Genomic DNA, 22998 nt, shown 5'->3' with positions numbered 1-22998 from the left:
AAAATAATGGTAATAATAATAACAATAATGTCACCTAACATTTATAGAGTATGCTGTATGTCCCAGGCACTGTTCTAGACACTTCATATAAATGGTTTCATTGATTTTTCACACTAACTCACATAAAGGGTATTATTATCTCCGTTTTACAGATGAGGAAAGCATCCTTAGTGAGGCAAAGTAATTTGCCAAGGACACAAAGCTAGGAAGTGGCAGGCTATGATTCAAATCCAGGCAGTCAGACTCCAGGGGCTGCACCCAGCAGCTGCCTCCATGGACATCAGGGACTGGTGGCAGACTAACTGGGTTGTGTGTATGGCTCTTCAGAGCTTCTACAGCAGATGAGAAAGAAGATGCTCTCACTATGGTCTCAGAATGGCACAGAATTTTTGTTCTGAATTTTGTAAACTTTCTGAATTTTTCTCAGAATTCAACCTGATAAATAGGCCGTTTGAATATCTACAGAGGGTGCCAAAAAAAATGAACACACATTTTAAGAAAGGAAAACTGTATTAAAATTGTAATAATCAATATCTGCCAATAATAAAAGATGAAGTCACATTTGACTTCTGCAATTACAAGAGGTGCTCGAGGGCCGGCCGAGTGGCTCAGTTGGTTAAGAGCTCACTCAAGAGTTTGAGCTCTGAGCAACAGCGGTTTGAGTCCAGCCCAAGCTGAGTAGCCGCTGAGCTGCCAATAGGTAGCAGGATGGCTCAGCTTAAAAAAAAAAAAAAAAGAGGTGCTCAAAGTGGTTACCATCAGTGTCCAAACACTTTTGATTTTGGCAAACTACTGCTTGAGTAATGTTGACCAAACTATCCACTTGTATACATTTTTTGGCACCCCCATATATAATGTCTTGTGTGTTAATTGTAGGTTTTAAACTTCAATTCATGGCCCACTCATGAAGACCTATCTGATAGGCTCCACACAAAAAAATAAGTCTAATACCTATGTAAACAAGTTTCACTCACAGGGAGGCATGCAGTAACCTAACTTATTTCATGACATACATATGGAAGAAGGCAAAAGTACCAGAAACCATACAGAGAAATCCCAGAGAAGAAGTGACATGGAATGCCTGTGATGATTAATTATCTGTGAACTCAGAAACCTCAAGTCCCTCTGCTGAATCTCAAGAGGAGTTACACACAGCTAATAAACATAATGGAATCTAAAATGAAAACCCATTTCACAGGTTATACTCAAAGAAAATGAGAGAAGAGGAGACTCGATTCAAGAAGCTAAATAGTGTCATTATGAGACAATTCCAAGAATGCCTAGTACAGAATGCTCTCACTAGAAGTTTCTACTCTTCTCACAGAAGAGAATGTTACCTAAACACCAAGACAGTCAACCAGTTGCCAAAATCTAGGCAGAATCTTCATTCTATACAAAGCCAATGGAACTGTACTGAAAAACACAATCAGTGAACCACTTGGGTCATGAGCTCTGAAACAGAGCAGGCCTACATCCCTGAAAAACCTTTTCTCTCTCCTGAATGCTCAGGCTCCTCATTCAGAAATGCAACTATCTAGAAAACCTAGTGGCCATGCCTCTTGGGTAGGAGCTCTCCTCATGAGGCAACCTACCTTCATTCCCCATCAGTGCCTCTCTTTCTAAGCCAAGTGTCTCTTCTTTCTCAACTAAGCCAAGATTGCAAAACCTGAAAAGGAACTAAGCAGAAATCAGAGTGGGTTTGGTGGAGTGGGACAGGACATGGGAGGACGGGGTTGTGGGCAGGGTGTGGCAGTGGTACGTTGCACCTGGGAGAGTAGCCAGCTGTTCTAGGGAAAGGGGTTTTCTTGGGGGCAGAGGTAGGAAGAGCCTCATTAGCAGTACATGCGAAGGAATGAAGCTTTTCCACATATTTCAATTCATACAAATGACGTTCTGTACTGAAGGAAAGCCTGTTACGTAGTGGGGGTTTTACCAGGAGTGTGCACATCCACCTGCCAAATAGCTATAGATCTAAGGAGATTCAAGTAGGCTCAACATGGCCAGCGCAGGGCTGAGAATGGCAGACTCATGACTGTTGACAAGCTCTAGAGGTAGACAGAGCTCTACTTAAAAATGAGCAAACAGGATAAAGAAACCTGGTCTCTAAAAAACACTTCAGAGGAAGGAAGAGAGCACCATTATCCTGAAGAATAAGAGAGAGAGTAGATCTCCCAAACTGATACGCTACAAAAAGAAAATTTTAGAAAAACGTTTGCATCCTTAGTAGGAAACACGATGGCATTACCTCCAAGAAACCTGAATAGAGGGTTATAGATCCCAAGCAGACTGAGGTGGAAAGAAAACAAGAGTGAGACAAAACAGAGAGATAAGGGGAAGGTTAGAGAGGGGTGCAAATAAACTCAAAAAATAAAAAAGGTAAAATTTAAACCTGGACTCAAGTTTCAAAGAGCAGAATTTAGAAGACAGAAATAAAATGTGGGGGATAAACTTCAGAAACTCTCCCAGAATGCAAAGGTTAAAGGTCAAAGGGAGAAAGCTGTGAGGCAGACAATCATTTCATAATATATGTCTGTTTTAAAAGAAACAAGAAAAAGGGCCGGCTGAGTGGCTCAGTTGGTTAAGAGCTCACTCAAGAGTTTGAGCTCTGAGCAATAGTGGTTCAATTCCCGGCCCGAGCTGAGCAGCCGCTGAGCTGCCAACAGGTGGCAGGATGGCTCAGCTTAAAAAATAAATAAATAAATAATAAATAAATAAAAGAAACAAGAAAAATGAAAATAAGAGCAATAATTAAATAAGACATTCCAGGAAAAAAATTAATAAAAAGAAACACATATGTAGGCGCATCCTTACAATTTTTTTTAAATTGTAAGAACAAAAGAAAAGATATGTATCAAGGCAGGAAAAACAAGCTTTCTAAAAATAAATTAAAATTAGGCTTCCTCAGACATCTATGCTATAGCACAAAAAGCCAGAAAATCATGGAGCGACAGGTACAATAGACGGACTAGAACTGTAGTCCAAGAATATTGTACATTTTTTGTGTGTGTGTGAAGCAAGCAGAAAAACATGCTCAGCTCCACACAGAGTTGGAAAATCACCATCTGTGCTCCCTCCCTTGAGAAAGTTATCTTTAAAAATGTTCAATTCAGTGAAGAATTAAATAAAAATTTAGAACTAAAAAAACGAGGAGACTGCAGTCGAAAAGAATTTCTGTCCTTCCCTTAGGCAGTTTAACCTCCAGAATCAGACACCAGTTGAATTCTGGGTTGGCTGCTAGAGTCTGGATCTCCAGGTAAGCCTGGGGGAGCTGCCCTCGGTGCACCTCTTCAGCTTTGCCTCTTTTTTGGCACTGGACATAAGCTTGTGCAGCCACAGTCAACTCCCACAATTAATATGGACTCTTGTCATGACCCAGAATCCCTTAGAAAGATGTATAGTCGTCCAGAGTTAGCTAATAACGTCCAAAATTTGCTAACAACTGCTAAATCACTTGCTTGTTCCAGGAGACGTCTTATGATTTCCTCCCTCAAAAACACAGCACAAAATAATGGCCATATTAAATGCTATATTAAATGATAATGATTGAATAATGATTTTCTACATATTTAAAAGGCACACACACGATCACGCTTCTATTTATTGAAAAAGGTTGACCTATCACAAAGCATGTTATTTATGATTTTCATTCTAGGCCCTGTTAACGACGTTCCTTTGTTATCTCAACTTAAACCTAATAATACACATGTAGAAAAAAAGATGCAGAGAAATACACCAACATGGAAGTAGTGGTGATTTCTCTGGGAACTAGAATTCGAGATAGTGATATTTTTTCTTTAAAGTCTTCAGTACTTATTACATTTTCTTCAATGACTATATTTTAGCTGTATGATCCTTAATAAGTTATTTCAATCAGTATATATAATAAGTATGAACACAATATTATCATATCTGAGAATACACACAAAATTTTGTAGCAGTATTTATAACTAAGCGGTAAGATTCTGGGTAATAATTTTTTTTGTTTTTTTGTTTGTTTGTTTTCCCACAAGTACACATAACTTTTGTGATTAAAAGAGACTCATTTCATTAAGAGGAAAAATGTAAAAGAAAAGTTGGAGCCATTCAATACTTAATTTATGCATTTTAGAAGAAGGTAAGATAAATACTGAGGAAAAGAATGCCAACAATGCCTATATATATATATATATATATATATATATGGCAGAATTTCTATCCTATTTATATCACCTATTCTTTACCCATAAAAATATATCTATTATTAAATTTGAGTTCTTAAAATGGACTCTGTGAGAATCTGCCTGTCTTATGCTTTCAATTCCATTCCTCAGGACTTCACTGAAACATGTTGCTAAAATGCTCCACTCCCACAGGGTGGCCAGACTTGTCAATTAAATACTTTAAATAGATTTGATGGCAGGTTTGGAAAGACTTCCTTGTTCCACTGTATTTAAAGGTGCTGACGTTAAATGTTTTCATTTTCCTGCTCTCTCGTCACTTTATCTTTGGCTTGTTAGTCTTTCCAACTTTTGGGCTTATAATTCCTCTACATCTGAGAAGGGCTTAAATTTATAAAGATTGGTATAAACAGACAAATACTTTCTCAGAGACACTTACTCGACTCCATCAAGCATTTGCACTGCAAAAGCAACATGAAAAATTATATTTTAAAATTGTCGCAGACATCTTAGGGCCACTTAATGGCTACCTAGGGGTCACATTCCAAACAAGTAAGAACTATTTATGATATAGCAAGAGAGAAATCACTCTGAAATTTACATAGCTGCATTCATCCCCAGACATCTGTACATACTCGTATGACAACATAATAGTGGTTCTTACCTAACCTGAATAGTTTTTCTCCTGGTTGTGACTTCCCAAAGTCCTCCTCTGTACCCTTTTTCTTGCACCTCCAAATGAAATGCAGCAGAGTAATAAAAGGAGAAGAAAAGAATGCCAAGAAGAACCCCTGAGCATAGAAAGCAAATTTTCAAACTGACTTTGTTTCAAAGGCCTGGTCTGTCCTTGGAAGCCTAACCAGTATGTCTGCATATGCTTGGGGACAATGCATTATTTAACCTTCGGAGGCACATGCTACTTTGGAAATAAATTACCAAATCCCAAACTAAGCGTCCTAATCTCACTTCTTATTCAACAAAGCAGTAGGTGAGAAAAATACATGGGAGAAACAATCAGTTAAGGGAAATATTTTTCTGGTAATCTTGAGAAGACAAGAGCAACCATGGGTGGTAGGCAGAGCAGGTAACAAATCCAGATTGTACATGGTCTTATCATCGTGAACACAAAGGCTAAAAGAATGCCTCACGCAGGATGATTTCTTTGAATTGTCTCCAGGGCCACAATATCTTATCCATGACTTATTTGCACATAACTTAATGAATCAGAGATATGACATGAAGAATTAGAGACTCCTTAGAAACAGACCATTATTGGAAATATACCTTGACTACCAAATCCTCCCACCCACAGACCTGTCCACCCTGTCAAATATATATGGGCAGAATGTGCTGAGAGAAGATCAATCTTCCATCTCACACTATATGAATCTCTACAGTGATTTACACCATGGGAGTGAGGAAAAGCCTCTGTCCCCTCTTTGCTTCTGTTGGCTGCGACAGAGCAGAACAAACCACTTGTACAGGCTTTGGCACAAGTACAGGAGCTGTAAATCTGACTTTCTGAAAAGTGTTATGAAACAATGTTGGAATTGCTTGAACTGATGATAAAGATATGTAAAGTTCTTTCTTCCTCTTCTTGAGGTAGAAGTTGAGCCTTTCAATTTCAAACTGAAAGTGCAGTCTATCTCCACTGACACAGAAACCTCCAGTTCTCCCCCGGGTGCATTTGTAACAGGGCTCCTTATCAGTTTTCCCAAGCCCTTTATAAATACCGAAATAGTCAGATACTTGATAGTCCGGATATATAAAAAGCCCTAACACTCTGCTAGCAGTGGTTGTCTAAACCAACAATGCCTGGACACTCCAGATGTAATATTTAAGCTTCCACATAACAATGTAATTAGTGGGAATGATCCTATAAGAACTAGCCTAGGGCCGGCCGAGTGGCTCAGTTGGTTAAGAGCTCGCTCAAGAGTTTGAGCTCTGAGCAACAGGGATTCGATTCCTGGCCCGAGCTGAGCAGCCGCTTAGCTGCCAACAGGTGGCAGGATGGCTCAGCTAAAAAAAAAAAAAAAAAAGAACTAGCCTACTCTTCACTTGATGTATTTGAAAAGATTTCCTTTCTTGTGCAAATAGTTTAATCTTGATTAATGTTAATAGAGAGTAACATCTATAATAATTATTTCCTGATCTGGGGAATAAAAAAACTAGTTTTCAAACAGGAAATTATTTGATAGATAACTTATCTGGGAATACATTTAAAGGGTAGGGTTGAACGATATATAGATTTTCATGCTTGTAAAAGAGAAAAAACATGTTGTTTCTCCATACGGAAGTTTACTTTTTAATAATTTAACCAAGAAACGGGATACAGTCTTAATAAAAGTTTACTTTTGCTTTTCAAAGAAACATTCGCCTTCCATGGGTACAAAAATTCACTACATATTTCTCGGTAAGAAATCATCCACATTATATTTTTAAGGGTACTGGTAATAGAAACAGCAGTAGAAAGCAGGGAAGTAAACGTTATTGCAGGATCCCTGGCAGCTATTAGCCATAATGGACCCCTTACAATATTGAGTATTTGAAATATATTTCAGAAGGGTAGAAACTAAGCAGGGAGAAGAGCTAAATTTCTGAAAACATGTTGATAATACAGAGAAAAAGAAAATGATCACTTTATGCTTTCTCAATTTCCTCGTATCTTTCAGGACCTGGCCATGTTACAAGTTGGAAGTGACCCAGTTTCTATTGAATGAAGATGAACACATCCACCGAGATTTAGAAGGTGAAAAGCAGCAAAAGGGAGGCAAGTCCAGTGCCCTTTTGAAGGACAGCACTTTCACATGGCCCTTCCACGGAGAAGCAGGCCAAGGTGGGCAGTGCATACCATGGTGGGGCCTCGTTAAGTGAAAGGAGAAATTCACAGGCTCCCAGAAAACCCCTCTCAAAGTGGGGAGGTTTGGTTTTTACTAGTATTTGCACAGAATCAATGCAAATAAAAATAGGTCTTTCTCTTTTCCTTTTGTTTATGAACCTGAATGACTACATAATCTCGGGTCATCACTGTCCTCCTTTCACAGGGCACTCTCATGAAAAAGGATTTCTTTTTCTCTGCAGCATTTGGTTTCTCCTTATCAATCTGCCATGGTCAACAAGACATTTAACATTCACCAATCGCTACAGGAAAAATACTCTAACTAACTGACTTCTATTACTAAAGGTTCCTTTTCCAAGTGCACTTTATTTTATATTTATTTTTAAATGATTCCCACTTGAATTCTTGAATCAAATCTGAGTTAAAACTATTCCAGTAGGAGCTTTTCTGCTACCTCATTATTTGTTTCAAGGCAGAATTCACAATTTAAAAGCCAAAGAAAATGAAAACCCAATATTGTGGGAATTACCTCATCTGATCCTTTCTTGTCTCCTGATCTGGTCGGTGATCCACCGTTTTTATCATTGGCATGCTATTAAAGAAAAAAAGATAATATTTAATAGAGGGAGGTGATACCAAATAATATAATACTGACTTTAATCCAAAAGGGCTAACTATATAGACTGTTAAAAACAAGGACCCCTTTAATCTTCCTCCTGAGAGTGTTGCTAAGTCTACACCGATGTGGGTGGCTTTCAAAAATCAAGGGAAACAATATACATTCATTTGGGATATAGAAAGTCAGTCTGTAATTAACCAGATCTAGATCTGATACCACGGCGGCATCTCATCTCCTGTGAAATGCCTCATGGAATTTTAAAGCCCAAATTGCCAGTGTTGGAGACGTCTGGTTCCTCGTGGAGATGAGATGTCTGAGGTCCCTGTTGAACCTAATGCCATACACAAGCCTCAGTTCGGCACGGACAAGAGGGAGAACCACAGCTTCCAAGTCAACCACCACTTCTGATGGCTCTTAAGAGTTCCTCATTGCCCTGAGTACTCACCAAGGCAGAAAGAGAAACCAGAAAGTGGAAAAACCATACCTACGACTTCCATTACTATGGCTTTAGAATTTCATTATGTCCAGAAACAGAATTATCTTTCTCACTAGGACACCAGGGATGAATGCTAGTATTTTTATGTGCTACATAAAAGTTTCGAGTAACCTATATGCTCGTTTGTTTTGAGGGTACAAAAATTATTATCATTATTATTATTACTATTTTTTTTGTGGGATATGCAGGAATGTGGGAAAAGGGAGCCCAAATAAAAGAAAATAAAAGCTCATCATTTGGTTCAATCCCAATCACCTTCAGTTAAACCAAAATATGAAGTCCTATTACGTTCCCTTGAGCAGATTCATAACCTGGATTTGTAGGCCAATGATAGTAGTCAAATTAAGAAGAATGTCAATAATCATAATAGTAACAATAATTTATGTCATTATTATTCATAAGGCGCTTTCATGTACATTCTTATTTGACAATAAAAAAGGCTCATGAGATTTTGTGGATAAAGAAAATTAAGAATAAGAGTCACCTGGTATGATTTTCACAAGGAGATACACCTAGTAAATTAAAAAAAAATTTACAAAGCAGGTTTTCTGCCTTAAAATCTGTTGTCACTAGAACATGCTAAATGAAATAAGATAACATCTCTTTTAATCATAACAATAGATGTTTCAGTTTAAAAAAAAAAGGCCAAGGAACACCAGACACATGGCTGAAATTTTTCAGTAACTCTTTGTATAAAGAAACTAGAAAAAAAAACACTTTCACAAATGGAAAATTCTTCCCCAAACGAAAGACTCATGAATTAGTGGACGGAACCCACAGCAGAGCAGGCAGGCTGCACCAGCGTGGTGAACAAAGCCCTCTACAGGGCTTGTTCTACCTCATGTCCCAGGCAAGGGTTTGTTTGTCCACAGTTGAGAGTAGTTAATGAATCTTAAAAAAACAAAACAAAACAAAAAACAAAGGACACATTGAAAGACTCACATATGTATCAGAGCAAGATGGCAATTAATAAGTTTTTGAATAATTGGTGAGCAAAAGGTTTTTAAAGGTCAGGCGTGGGGGAAGAACTATACAACATTTGGAGATAAAACTTGAAAGGGACAGATCTACAGTGACAGAGATTTAGCCAATCTGTCTCCTTCCAGAACTTGTCTATTTAGACCCGTGATATCACATTCATTTATTATCTCCAATTCCATATTTTTGTGAGATTAGTGACAGGTAATAACACAACAGTCAATATCCATTGTTTGAGCACATTGTTTACAGTGCCTCACTGACTTGTCAGGGGGTGTTCCTATTCCACTTGACAAATGAGAAACTGAAAACGGCAATTTGCTCTTGTCTGGTATAAGGTTCCATGTTCTCTACAGGGTCTCACTCTGCTTCCTACTCATGGGGCGAATATATATTATGATTTATTACCCTACAGTAAATGCACAGCCTTTACTCTCTAAAATATTGGTATACAGATATTTTTCTTTAAAAATTTTTTAGAAGTTGTTTCCTGGTGGTGTTCTAAAATTGCAGTCCTTCAGATTAACCAACATCAGCACTTACCTGATTCCCCTGAATTTCTCAAGATCCCCCAAAATTATGTAGGTTCCAAATAATAGTTTGGGAGGGATACATCTCTCTATATAATTATATACTTTTATATATATTATATATAATACATATATTATATAATTATATATATAATACTTTTTAAAATGTTGAGTTATAATGACAAATTATAAAATTATGTATTATAAGACTTGATATTTTGTGATTTCAAAAAAAATATTTGCTCTCAATAGAAAGCTTTTTTATAATATACTAAAGAATATGACATAAACAAATATCACTTATAAATCAAAGGGTAACATTTTTTAGGAACTGTATGGATTATATTTTTCCAGCTTCTTTGGGTTTTTTTAGTCCAGGTTTTTTGTTATAACATTTTTCTACTCTACAGAAAAGTTGAAAGAATAATACAATGAATGCCATATTCCCACCACTTAGATTCAACAATTAACATTGTTGACATATTTGCATGGACTTTAGACAGATCTATCCATATTTGTATATGTACCTGCGTTTGAAAGTAAATTGCAGATATCTTAAGACTGTACCCCTAAACATTTACCAAGCATCTCTTTAAATTGAGGACTTTTTCCCATATAACTCCAACACCATTATCACTCTAAGAGAATTAACAAGAATGACTAAAGCCATTCACTTTCCAGTAAATCGTAACTTAAAAAGAAACCATTGCTCTGACCATTTCTTGGGGCTTATGCAATATTCAGCAGTCTATTAATGAGGTAAAATCGGTTGTATCTTTTCACTGAGAGAGATTCAAAGTGCCTGGTTTTTTAATTCATGGAATAATTGGGCACTTTCAATATAATTGAGCTGGTGAAATGAAATATTTAGGAAGGATATATGTCAAATTTGATCTGGCTCAGGAACCTGAAGCCATACTTTCTAAAAGCAAAGAGAAAAGACTGTCTACTACTGCTACATGTAACTGTTGGGGCGGGGAGAGGTGAGAAACATGAGAAAGGAAAGAGAGAGAGGTCGAGAAAGAGAACTGAACCCCACACCTGATAAATCTGAGGACTCTTCTATATGAAGAAAAAGGGACTAATATGTTCTAAGCATCTACTCTGTGCTAATCCAGGTGCTAGGCATCTCCTGTGTGGTTACCTTAGAGTTTACCCATGGCAACTCCAAGTGTACACACTGTCACCTGGCTCTTTGGCTAAAGACATTGAGGATCTCCAAGGTGAGACTATCCTCAGTTACACCATATATCAGGATTATCGTCTATGGCCAGACGCTGGGCTATGTTGGATCTGATTAAAAGCTAGTTGATATCTTAGGATTCATATCAAGAAAATCTCACCCAATACTCTAAAATGAAAACAACCAAACCAAAACAAACAAAAAAAAACAACAAAAGCAAAATAAAACCTTTCTATGCTAAAACTGGTTTGTTTTAGAAAATTAATCACACACACAATACTTATAAATTTCAGCCTGTATTAGCAGCTGGAGACAAGGCCAAAGATAGGACAAGCAGAACAGCCCTAAAGCAGTGTATATTTCACTGGGAAGATAAGGCCACAGAGGACCGGAAACCACATGGAGCTAAGATGAAGGATAGATAGAGGGGTGATGTGTGACTGGAAGGAATTCAGAGGCAGGTAAACAAATCAGATAAAGGGCTTTCCTCTTCCCTCAAAAAGGAATGGCTTTCCAAACTATTTCCAGCCTCTGACATCACCACATATTTGGCAAGTACAGTTGTCTTGTCCTCATTCTGGGAGACAGCATTTATATGCTTAAAATGTTCTACCATAGCAAACCCATAAACCTGTCAGGAAATCAACAAGAGCTCGGAGCAGTAAGGCCTGGAGCCTATGCTCTCACCCAGGTAAGGAAGGACCTTCCAGCACTTGGGCATTCCCTTATTGTTACTCAGATACACCCTGATACAGCACAGACAAGGGTACACCTTGCACAGAATTAAGATAAAAATCAAATAAACTTTTACACATGCAAAAGAAAGATGGCAGAAACAGAACTTCTTCAAGTCTAAGCCCAGCTATGAGAGTACCCAGTGCTAGTGTGCTTCTGAAATGTCTTTGATTAAAACAAACAGACAAAAAAATTCTAAAATTAACTTGAGGTAATGCTTACACCACCCTGTGAATATCTCAACAAATATTGAATTGTATGTTGTAACTGGGTGAATTTGTGGTTTGTGAAGTATATCCAAGCAAAGTTGTTCGAAAAAACAATAAGATTATTTAAAAACACCTCAAAATTTTTCCTTCTTCAACTTGGAGACAAGGCCATAGAGCTCAATATTTGCATGTCTAGCAACAGCTGTAGCAAAATCATTGAGCAATAAAAGGTTATCTTGGTGCCCTCTGGACTTCACCAGTGCACATAGCTCAGGTCTCTCGCTGCACCACCATGGCATCAACCGAGAAAGGCTTATACAGGGCTTCCTAAGGATCAGAAAGCCTTGGGTCAACAGTGGGTCCCATCCTTCTTGAGGGCCACAAAGCACCTGGGGCACTTCTGGAAATACTTGCCCCAGAGCCCAGAAATTCGTAGTTTGTCCAGGGCAGGACCTGGGCTGTATGAGGTATATATTTTTCTAAAATTCCCCAGCTGATCCTAATACGCAGCAAGGATAGGAAACCACTGGTTTTCAGCCGAGGTTTGTGGGCACCCTGACTGGAAGTAGAGGTTTCTGCTCCTCAAATCATCCCACTGAGTGAGCACCATGGGGGCTTCCCCTGGTCAGGCAGGCTGGGACAGTTCCTGGCCTCCTGGGTAAACTCTGATTGCTCAATAAAGGAGCACAGGGCCCTGTGTTCACACTAGCATTTCCTGGCTAATTCCAAGCCTTGCCCTATGCACAGCACACATCATATCCTTACATCTGCACCTAAGTCTCTATTTTCTTACTATAACAAATTGGCACTTTATTGTTGACTCGCTTGTTGACTTATTACTTTAGAAACATATATTTTGCCTTCCTGACCACATGGTAAATTATATTCATTTTTTTTTCTTTTTTTATCCTGTGGTAGGGGTGTCACAAATAATTCTTGATTGAATGACTACAGTTCCACAAACCTCTAAACATTCCCTGTGAAGCACGGTTGCTCTTTTCAGGTCAGTAAACTAGAAAAAAGCTGAAAAACTAGCTTGAAAAATTAAGAGACGATGTGCAAGTTAATATTTCCTGCCAAATCCCTTAAAATCTATTCTTGTGTATATTTTCTTGCTAGAACAAGATTGTTCCGCAAACAAGCAGAAGGACCAAGATGTAAAGCTGGTCTTGCTTTAAAACAGTCTCCCTCATGATGATCTGGGCCTGTCAGCCTCAGGTAAACTCCTTGTCCTGAGCCTGCTCTGTTGGTGTAGCAGCGATGTTCACTGGCTCCCTGGATGGAGGGCCTCAGGCTGGGTTTGACCAGTCGGGGGCACCGGCAGGAGATGAGGGGGTGGGTGCATGGGTGGTAATGCCCCCTCCTTTCTGCCTCTCTGCAGCACAGCCTCTTGAAGTGCAGGCCAATGGCGGTTCCAACTTCCACAGGGTGATGCAGCTCCTCTCTACATCTTCCCAGCCTAGGAATGGCAGCAGCTTCCTGCAATTTCTAATCTCTGAGCTGCCTCACCCACTCCAGGGGGCCTCCTCTATTACCTGGGTAACCAACTCCCTGCATTCCCTTCCCTGACAAGCTCTACTAGGACAGAAACAGTAGGGAGCCGAAAGGCTGCACGTATGTGACCTTGGACAAAGAATTTAAACTTTCTGGGGGTTTTTCCTTGTAAAATGGAGCTAATGGTACCTACCCCCAGGGGCTGGCATATTTATGAAACAAGCTGATGTTAATGAGGAGCCTGGCCTATTGCCTAGTTTATTTTAAGAATACAATAAAAGTTATTCCACTCTCTTCTTTTTCTCTGGCACCAACTTGATTGTGGTGAATTATGAGACAGTAAAATGAATTGAGAAGTAAACAAAAGTTTAAAGATTTCATTTTCTAAGGCTGTAAATATTAGAGCAGAGAATTAGTTTTTTCACTTTTGATTAAGTATAAAGGGACCAGGTTCATCTGGTAAGTTCATGTTTAGTACTTTGTCTAGCTCATGACTGTGTATTATATTAGTCTCACATCTCCATATTATATCTAAGATAGTGAAGTACACAGGGAATACAGAATTCATTTTCCAAACAATCTACACAAAGTTGGTCACAAGGATGATACTTAAATATGCAATTCCCACGCTTTAAAATACTTTGGAAGGGTGTGTACGTGCATGTGTGTGTGTGTGTGTGTGTGTGTTGGTGGGGCTGCTAGTTGGATAGATGAGGCAAGATTGGCACAATGTTACAATGTTGATGATTATTAAAGACAACTGATGGGTATGTACGAAGTTCATCAGTATATTATCCTCTCTTCTGTGATAAAAAGTTTTGAAAAATTTAGAATCCTCTTATTTCAAGATGATGTATCTCCCTAGAGTCACTCAAAGGCAATACCCTAGCCATTTTTCTTGGTTTCAATACTGGAAACCCTAAACTCATGGAGAAGGCTACTGTGAGAGGGAGAGTTTATTTATTAAAAAAAAAAAAAATCAGTGAGTATAGAAAGACAAGAAAATACTGTATAAAAAAATGAAAATATCAACAAAGAGATAGATAACCTAAAAAGAAACCAAAAATAAATTCTAGAGCAGAGAAATACAATAACTGAAATGAAAAGTTCACTAGAGAGATTTCAAAGACAGAGTTCAGCCGGTGGGAGAAATATAATAACTTTGAAATAGGACAATTGAAATTATTGGGTCTGAGGAACAGAAAGAAAAATGATAAAAATGAATAGAGTCTAAGGGACCTGAGGAACACCTTATAGGAGTCCCACAAGGAGAAGGAGAAGAGAAAGCAAAAGAGGCAGATAGATTATTTGAAGAAATAATGGCCTAAAACTTCCCAAATTTGATGAAAGACATGAATATAAACATCCAAGAAGTTCAACAAAGTTCAAGTAGAATGAACTCAAAGAAATCCACAAGGAGGCAAACTGGTGAAAGACAAAGAGAGAGAGAGAGAGAGAGAATCCTGAAAGCAGTAAGAAAAAATGGCTTGTCACATACAAGGGCTACTCAATAAGATTGGAGAGTTCTCATCAGAAAACTTAAAGTTCAAAAGGCAGTGGGCCGAGTGTTGGCAAGCATGTGAATAAATTGGAACCCTTGTGTACTGCTGGTGGGAATAAAATGGTACAACCACTTTGGAAAATAGTAAGGTGGTTCCTCAAAAAATGGCTAAAATTGAAGCAACCCAAGTGTCCATTGACAGAGGAATGGATAAGCAAAATGCGATATACACATACACAATGAACTATTATTCAGCATTAAAAAGAAAGGCAATTCTGACATATGCTATAAAATGGATGAATCTTGAGTAAATTATGCTAAGTGAAATAAGCCTGTTACAAAAAGACAAATACTGTATGATTCTATTTATATGGGGTTCCTAGAGTTGTCAAAATCATAGAGACGGAAAGTAGAATGGTGGTTCCCAAGAACTGGGGGAGGGGGAAATGGGGAGTTACTAATCAAACGGCATAAAGTTTCAGTCAAGCAAGATGAATAAGCTCTAGCGATCTGCTGCATAACACTGTAGTCAGCAATAATATACTACTGCACACTTAAAAATTTGTTAAGTGGGTAGGTGTCACGTTAAATGTTCTTACAATAGAAAGAAAAAAAAGGGGGAAATGGTAAGGAATACAGATACTTGAATACAATGCTATATATTTGAATGCATATATGTAAATCAAATGGGGATGTATTGTTTAATGGGTATAGTTTCAGTTTTTCAAGATAAAAAGAGTTCTGGAGATAGACGGTAGTGATGGTTTCACAAGGATATGAATGTACTTAATTGCACTGAACTTTACACTTAAAAATGGTAAATTCTATGTTATGCATATTTTACCACAATTAAAAAAAAAAGACTCACAGGAAAAAATGGAATAAAGATAGGCTGATTAGAGAAGTCTTGTATACCACTGAGACAACCTACTCAGAACTAATTACCCAACCATTCACCTTGGAATCTCGAATGACCACCCACCATTTCCATCCCCACCCAGCAAGCTATATCATTGGGTAAAAAGCACTTGTAGAATATAATTAACTTTCTGAGAAGTGTCACAACTGATTAAAGAGCAATATCATCAGATGTCACTCAGTTTTAAAGGTCTTATCTGCAATAGGAAACAAACCAATTCAGAAACTGCCAACCAAAAGATGATTATATCTGACCTCCATTCTCCCAATACCCTAAAGCTTGTGGCCTTTTTGCAAACACTATAATTTGCATTCCTTACTCCTAAACATCACAGTAGCCAAGTGGTCTGTCCTGCCATGGAAGGCTTGTGACACTCTTTCCAGACTGGCTGCAATGATGGCCCTCCCAAATGACTGGGCTCCTTGATCATGCGGCCACTGGGCCCATGGGTCTAATTAAGCTAAGAAACACCTTTAATTAACATGGCCTAATGGAGACAACATATGACTCAGGAATACAATTATTGGTATAAACAAAATTTACTCTCCTGCATTGTTCATCATTATGACGCTCACCAGGTGTTCTTCAAATCTACCTTTTTAAAGTTGTGGGGGTTTTTTTAGTATGCTCAAATCATTCTTCAAAAGCTCAATGATATTGATGGCATTCAACGTGAAAACATACATTGTAATGTTTCATTGACTAGCTTTATATGTGGCATTCCCTTAAACACATCACAGATATATCTTTTAATTATTTTATTTTATTCTGCCTAAAATTTTAGTTAGGTCATTCACAATCATTTTCAGTATTTAAAGGATACCACTAAAGATATTTTAGTTATAGGCTTTACCAAAAGCATGATATACTGGGGGTGCCAAAAAAATGTATACAAGCAGGCACTTTGGTCAACATTGCTCAAGCAGTAGTTTGCTGTAATCAGAAGTGTCAGGACGCTGATGGTAACTACTTTGAGCACATCTTATAACTGCAGAAGTCAAATGTGACTTGTATTCATCTTTTGTTATTGGTATATATTGAGTATGACAATTTTAATACACTTTCCTTTCTTAAAATGTGTATACATTTTTGGCACCCTCTGTATATAATATATATATAACATACATACATTATATATAATATATGTATATATGCATATATATCATGTATGTGTACATGTTATAAATTGGCTCCACGAAATTTTATGGGATTGATGGTCTTTCGTGTATTTTCTTGTGAAAAAATGGTCCTTAACTTTCATTTAATCCTCAAAATGGTCTGTGATCATCCCCCTCACACCAAACAAAAATGATTAGGAACCTATGCCTATCGCTGTGCTGTCATTGGTCACTCATGCCTATTGAACACTTGAAATGTGGCAAGTATGAATTGGATTTTGAATAATTAATATGAAAAAGATATAAAATGAATGATATGTACATTGATTACATGTTCAAATAATAATGTTTAAGATATAGTGGGTTAAATAAAATATATTATTAATATTAATTTTATCTGTTTCTTTTTGCTTTTGTTAATGTGCCTACTAGAAAACTTAAAATTGCATGTGTGGGGCCGGCCGAGTGGCGCGATGGTTAAGAACTGGCTTGGGACGCCAGGGGACCCCAGTTCGGATCCCACATATGAGGGCCAGTGACACTTCCCTCTACAGCTAAGATGCTGAAGAACAGCTCAACCTGGAGCTGGGCTGCCGTGAGTCGCCAGGGACGGCGTAGGCTGCAGCCCTTGTGGCAAAGGGGTTGCCATGGGCTACCGTGTGCAGCCAGCAGCCAGCATGAGCAGCCAGCAGCGGCGGTGAGCGGCCGCCCAGAAGCCAGTGACCAATCTGCCTCGCCTGGGAAGAGCACAATGATGGTGCCAACTTGGGCCAGTGAAGCAACGTCCTCCACAACTAGACTGAAGAACAAGAAAGGACAGCAACTTGTCTGTTCCCCTTCCCCCAATCCCCCAGCACTGTTCCCATCCCCCCAATTCCCCAATAAAAATATTTTTTTTAAAAATTGCAGCACTGTTCCCATCCCCCCAATTCCCCAATAAAAATATTTTTTTAAAAAATTGCATTAAAATTTTTTTAAAAAATTTTTAAAAATATTTTTTTTAAAAATTGAAATATAGTGGCTTACTATATTTCTATTGGACAGCACTGGTTTAGAAAAACTCAAATTTTGGTCACAGGTATGTTGCTAATTCTAGGAGGTTCCCACTAGCAAACTATTTCTATAACACTGTACTTCCAAAACTGGATTCTAAGAGAGGTTTTAGCAAAAATGTCAGACTATGCCTAAATGTAACAGAGTTAAAAGCATAGATTTAAACTACTTTCATCCAAATATTCCAGCATAATTTCCTTTAGGCAATCGTGAATTTGGAATAAGTCTGATATCAACTCTAAATGACTGCATAAATATTTGCAAATAATTCATGTGGTGCATTTTGATAAGAACCTTAGAACAATAATGACTCAATACAAACTTTTGCTTTTAGTACATAAGGTGCTAGCTACATTTTAAAGCCCAGAAAACATTATGGGAAATATTCATGAAGAAATATCTCAAGAGAAATTGGAATGCCCAATCATTAAAGGCATATGTGTATGATACTTTTATTCATTAATCTAATTAGTCCCTTATGTGGTGCCTAGGAGGTCTGACACTTAAGTTCGCAAACTTGTTGCAATGATGTTCCTAACCTTTTTTGATATCAGAAGAATTCCTCATTATGAATTTGTTACAATTGAACAAACAGTTCACCCCATTTACTATTTGGAAGTGCTGAAAAGGCTGCATGAAAAAGTTAGATGACCTGAACTTTTCACCAACAATTCATGGCTCTTGCATCACGACAATGCACCAGCTCACATGAGACAGTCTACGAGGGAGTTTTTAGCCAGTAAACAAATAACTGTATTGGAACACTCTCCCTACTCAGCTGATCTGACCCCCAATGACTTCTTTCTTTACCCGAAATAAAGGAAATACTAAAAGGAAGACATTTTGATGACAAGCAGGACATCAAGGGTAATACAATGACAGCTCTGATGGCCATTTCAGAGTTCCAAAATTGCTTTAAAGGGGGGACTAGGCACTGGCGTCAGTGCATAGCTTCCCAAGGGGAGTAGTCAAAGGTGACCATAGTGATATTCAGCAATGACGTATGTAGCACTTTTTCTAGGATGAGTTCACGAACTTAATTGTCGCACTGAGTATTATCACCCCCATTTTATAGATGTGGAAACAGGTTCAAAAAGGTTGACTCAGGGGCGGCCGGTTAGCTCAGTTGGTTAGAGCGCAGGCTCACAACACCAAGGTTGCTGGTTCGATTCCCACATGGGCCCCTGGGCTGCTCCCTCCACAGCTAGATTGAAACAACTACTTCACTTGGAGCTGATGGGTCCTGGGAAAACACACTGTTCCCCCAAAAAAAAAAAAAAAAAAAAAAAGGTTGACTCATTGCCTTTTGAGAACAAGAAATGTCTTGTTCTCCATTGTGTGCTTGGAGGCTAGGACTTTGCTTGGCACATAGTAGGTGCTCAATAAATGGTCAATGGCAGATAAGTGACAGTTTCCTGATCCCAACACAAGCTCCCTCTAAAGAGTGTCTGATTACTACATCCTTGCTTTTTCCAATACCACATGCTGAGAGAGAGTGGTGTACTTAACTAATTTTTTTTAAATTCTCACCATAAATGGATGGGATATAAATATTTTTACTCTGTCAACAAAACTATTGTGTATTTTTGGTTTTTTTTTTGGAAAGCAATCTAGTGTTAAATCATGATTCCTAAACATTACAAGTGCCAGATTGACTAGATATCACACCTAATTGGTTGGCCTGGAATTCAAAGCATTAAACAAGTGGAACGTCTTTGTCCCTCATCCAAAGTAATAAAGTCCAGAGCAGTGCCCACTCCCACCCCAAGGATCGTGATCTCAATTTCTTCTGCTCCTTGGAGTTTTAGGCTTACGTCCCCGCCCCCGCCCCATCCCGGCTGCCTTTCCTCCGTTGTGTTGTCCAATGCACGTCAAACAACATGCCTCTAAAAGTTTTAAGCTTTACTCATGGATTAAAAACAAACACTAGATCTGAGCTCTTTTGAGCTGAGTCCTAGTTTATCCAGGAATCCGCGTCCTGGAGCCGAACTTCTCCAGCAACAACTCCGGTTCTATTCAACTAGTGAGCGCGAGCTGAGCCCGGTGCATCCGCTCACACACACTCGCACGCCCAGGCGCGCTCGCACATACCACTGCAGGGTGAGTCTCGGCCTCACCTGGAGCCTAACCAGAAAGTCTGAGGGGACGTCGCACCCAGTCCCCATCCCTTCCCCGCCGGACCCGGGACAATACCTCGTTCGCACGCCCGGAAAGCCCAAGCGAACACATTCCCTTCCCAGTCTGCCCAGGCACGATCGCTTCTATTTACCGTCTTGTACCACCAGCTTGCGAATGCCATAGCGATAACCCGTTTGCTCCCAGCCGCGCGGCGCAGGAACTGGTAGGGTGCAGTGCGGTAGGCTCGGGGCTCGCACTCCGCCTGCCCTGGACTTGGCTGGCACTGAGCTATGCAAGTCCTGTAGCTGTCAGGTGGGCGGACACCTGGGCGGAGCTCGACGCAGTCCCCCGCCCCGACGGGCTGGCCCCACCCCTCCAATTTGGCTCAGGGCTGGTTAGGGAAGCTGTGTTATTTCTCCGGGCAGCCACGCCCTGTAGCTCTGACTATGCACGGAAGACAGGATCCTGCAGTCCAGTTAAACCACCCCACCCACTTTGGGGGAGGGGGATCCCGAATGAACTTTAGTCCCGTCATCCCCATATTTAACTCAGGTCTCACCCACCAATTTTTCCCGACACCCGCCCCCACATCTGGCTCGCGCCACTCCCAGTGCACTTAGTGCAGGTCCCGGAATCCCGGGCCACCTCCAGCCACCTGCCCAGTTGCGGCACTGAGCCCCTAGCCTTTCCCGGGCCTCGGTGGGGGCGTACCGGGCAGCAGACAGGCAGGCTACGCTCAGAGGAAGCGGCCCGCGGCTCGGGGGGCCGGGGTCCTCCCAGTGCATGGCACTGCGGCTCGGGCAGGAGTGCCACTCACCTCCTGGGTGTGGCTGGCCGCTGCAGCGCGCCGGGGCCGCGGGGAGGCGGCGGGCTTCTGGCCCGGCTGGGACATGGCGAGGCCGCGACGAGCGCTGCCTCCGGGAGGACGCAGCGGAGACTGCAAGGGAGGCCCAGGCGGGGAGCGCTGGGAGGGAGAGAGGAAAAGAGAGGGAGCGGAGGGGGCGACGGGGCGCGCCCGTGAGGCAGCTTTTCCGACCCAGCCCCGAGCCCGTTCGGGGGCTGCCCCTCGACCCGCTGGGCCCTCCCCTTCCTGCCAGCTGCAGGCTGTAGCGGCCCGGGCCTGAAACTTAACACCCTCGGCCCAGAGTCCTCGCCCAGTAACCCTCCCCGCCCCACCCCCAGAACCCTTCGGTTCTCGGTGGGTCACAGAGAGGAGGCACTGGAGGTCGCCGGGTTCCTCCTCCGACTTGCCCAGACTGATCTTGCAGTTGTGCAGCCGGAAAGCGGGACCCGGGCGTGGCCCGTCTACGTTTCCCCCCTTCTTCCTGAGAATCTCAAGTTGACAACTTTTCTGCAGTCTGCCCTGGTTTAGCTAGAAGAATTTACCAACTCAAATCTAGCCCAAGCCTGGACCGTCTGGATAAGAAAGCGGATCACAAAAACAAATTGGTCCGTGTGTATGTTTATGGGTGCGCGCTCCTGTGTATGTTTTATGTCATTTTACTTTGTTGTTGTTGTTTTTTTTGGGGGGGGGCAATTTTGAAAGTTTATGTTTTATTGGGAGAAAGCCGTAGGTCCCAATCCAAATCGAAGGACAGTCCCCAATTTAAACCCCTCTAGCCTTTCTGGAGTCTGGCGGGTTTTCTTTACAGGAGGCTGGATTGCTTTTGTCTTTGTCTCATCTTAAACAGCACTTCCTGGTTTGGGGTGGAAGTGAAATGTAACAAACCTCACTAGAAAACGCGCGTCTGCAAGAGACTGTCAGCCTGCAGTTGCTGCTGGTTTGTGCTCACACCTGACAAAAACCTTTTACCCCTGCAATGGCATTGACACTTGGGGCTTCGGGGTCACCGTTCTTTACAGTGTTGTGTTTTATGCAGGGAGAGGGGGAGGGGGAAAGGGAGAGGGAGAGGGAGAGGGAGGCCAGATTATAGGGAAAAATTTGTCATGCTATATGGAGCTTGGCAGAATGGAATTGTTGCTTTTTCTCATTTTTAGAGATTCTGACTTCCCTTTCCTCAAGGGACTGGCTAGCCTCATTCTTAATGGGGGGAGCAGGGAAGGATGATTTAAATGCATTTCTTCCTAAAGGGTTCTACTTACTATTTAGGGGTGTAGTATTTCCAACCAACAGGCTGTAGTGTAGGAATTTAATCATAAAAAATGAAACAACTTGAATATGGGGTCTATGATTGTCCTTTAAAAAAAAACTGATTGGTGGCATCAATTGCATGCATAGTTGGCGAAAATGTCATAAGCCTGAAAAAAAATGTTTTTATGATTGTGACCAAACAATTACAGCACTTTAAGCAAACACTAAAACTATATGGGTGAGATGATAGGCAGCTCTATCCCGCCCCACCTTGGGCCCAGAAACTGGAACCATTTTCTTACTCAGGAGCCTAGAGGGCCTCGGTTCAGGTGTTAGATCCCTGAGTTCATTATTCTATTAATAACTCTGGAAGAAGAATGGCTCCCATTAACTTTGAAGTGTTTTCCAATGGAACATTTATAATGGAATTTAAACCAGTGAGTTTTATATATTTCTTGAAAGTCTTCCGTGTATTATCACTGTGAAAGGAATTGTAGAGGTAGCAATATAAAGATGAAAATACACATTTCCTGCCCTCCAGGGACTTACAGTTTAGCTGAAGGCATATGGCTTTTGTAACTAACACATGATCATTTGAGTATCATTTAGAGACATACAGCATGTGAATAAGTACAAATGTGCTTTGAGAGTTTGGGGTTCGGTGGGTTTTGGTGATTACAGGAAGAAGGAGGCTTGTGTGGGCTGGCTGCTGGTTGGATGTGGACAGAAGAAAGGGTGGGGGCAGTTCAGGAAACACAGAGGTGCCCATCCACTTGGTTGGAGCTGTTGGTCCAAGTCAGGCGTAATCCATCCATTTATCAACTTATTTATAAAGCAGCTACACTGTGCTCATGATATAGTGGATACCAAAATCTGTGAGTGATAATGAATGACCTTAACTTTCAGGCTTTGCTTAAGGGTCAAAACACATATAAGCAGAACAATTGCGGGCCAAAC

General features: G+C 40.4%; 1 protein-coding gene across 1 annotated transcript in view; it reads right to left on the bottom strand.

Moving 5' to 3' along the window:
- Positions 1-21073, bottom strand: part of CAST (calpastatin) — an 87115-nt gene extending 66042 nt beyond the window's left edge. The window contains exons 1-2 of the mRNA XM_019656271.1: positions 20767-21073; positions 7526-7588 (exon numbers count right to left, since the gene is read on the bottom strand). Of these exons, the coding sequence (XP_019511816.1) occupies positions 7526-7588; positions 20767-20841 (138 nt within the window). The 5' untranslated portion in view covers positions 20842-21073. The remainder of the gene's footprint in view (positions 1-7525; positions 7589-20766) is intronic.
- Positions 21074-22998: the final 1925 nt, after the last annotated feature.

The sequence above is a fragment of the Hipposideros armiger genome, unplaced genomic scaffold (assembly GCF_001890085.2).
Source record: "Hipposideros armiger isolate ML-2016 unplaced genomic scaffold, ASM189008v1 scaffold_257, whole genome shotgun sequence".
Lineage (NCBI taxonomy): Eukaryota > Metazoa > Chordata > Mammalia > Chiroptera > Hipposideridae > Hipposideros > Hipposideros armiger.
The sequence above is the reverse complement of the archived record's forward strand: the minus strand, read 5'-3'. Positions and strand labels throughout refer to the sequence as shown.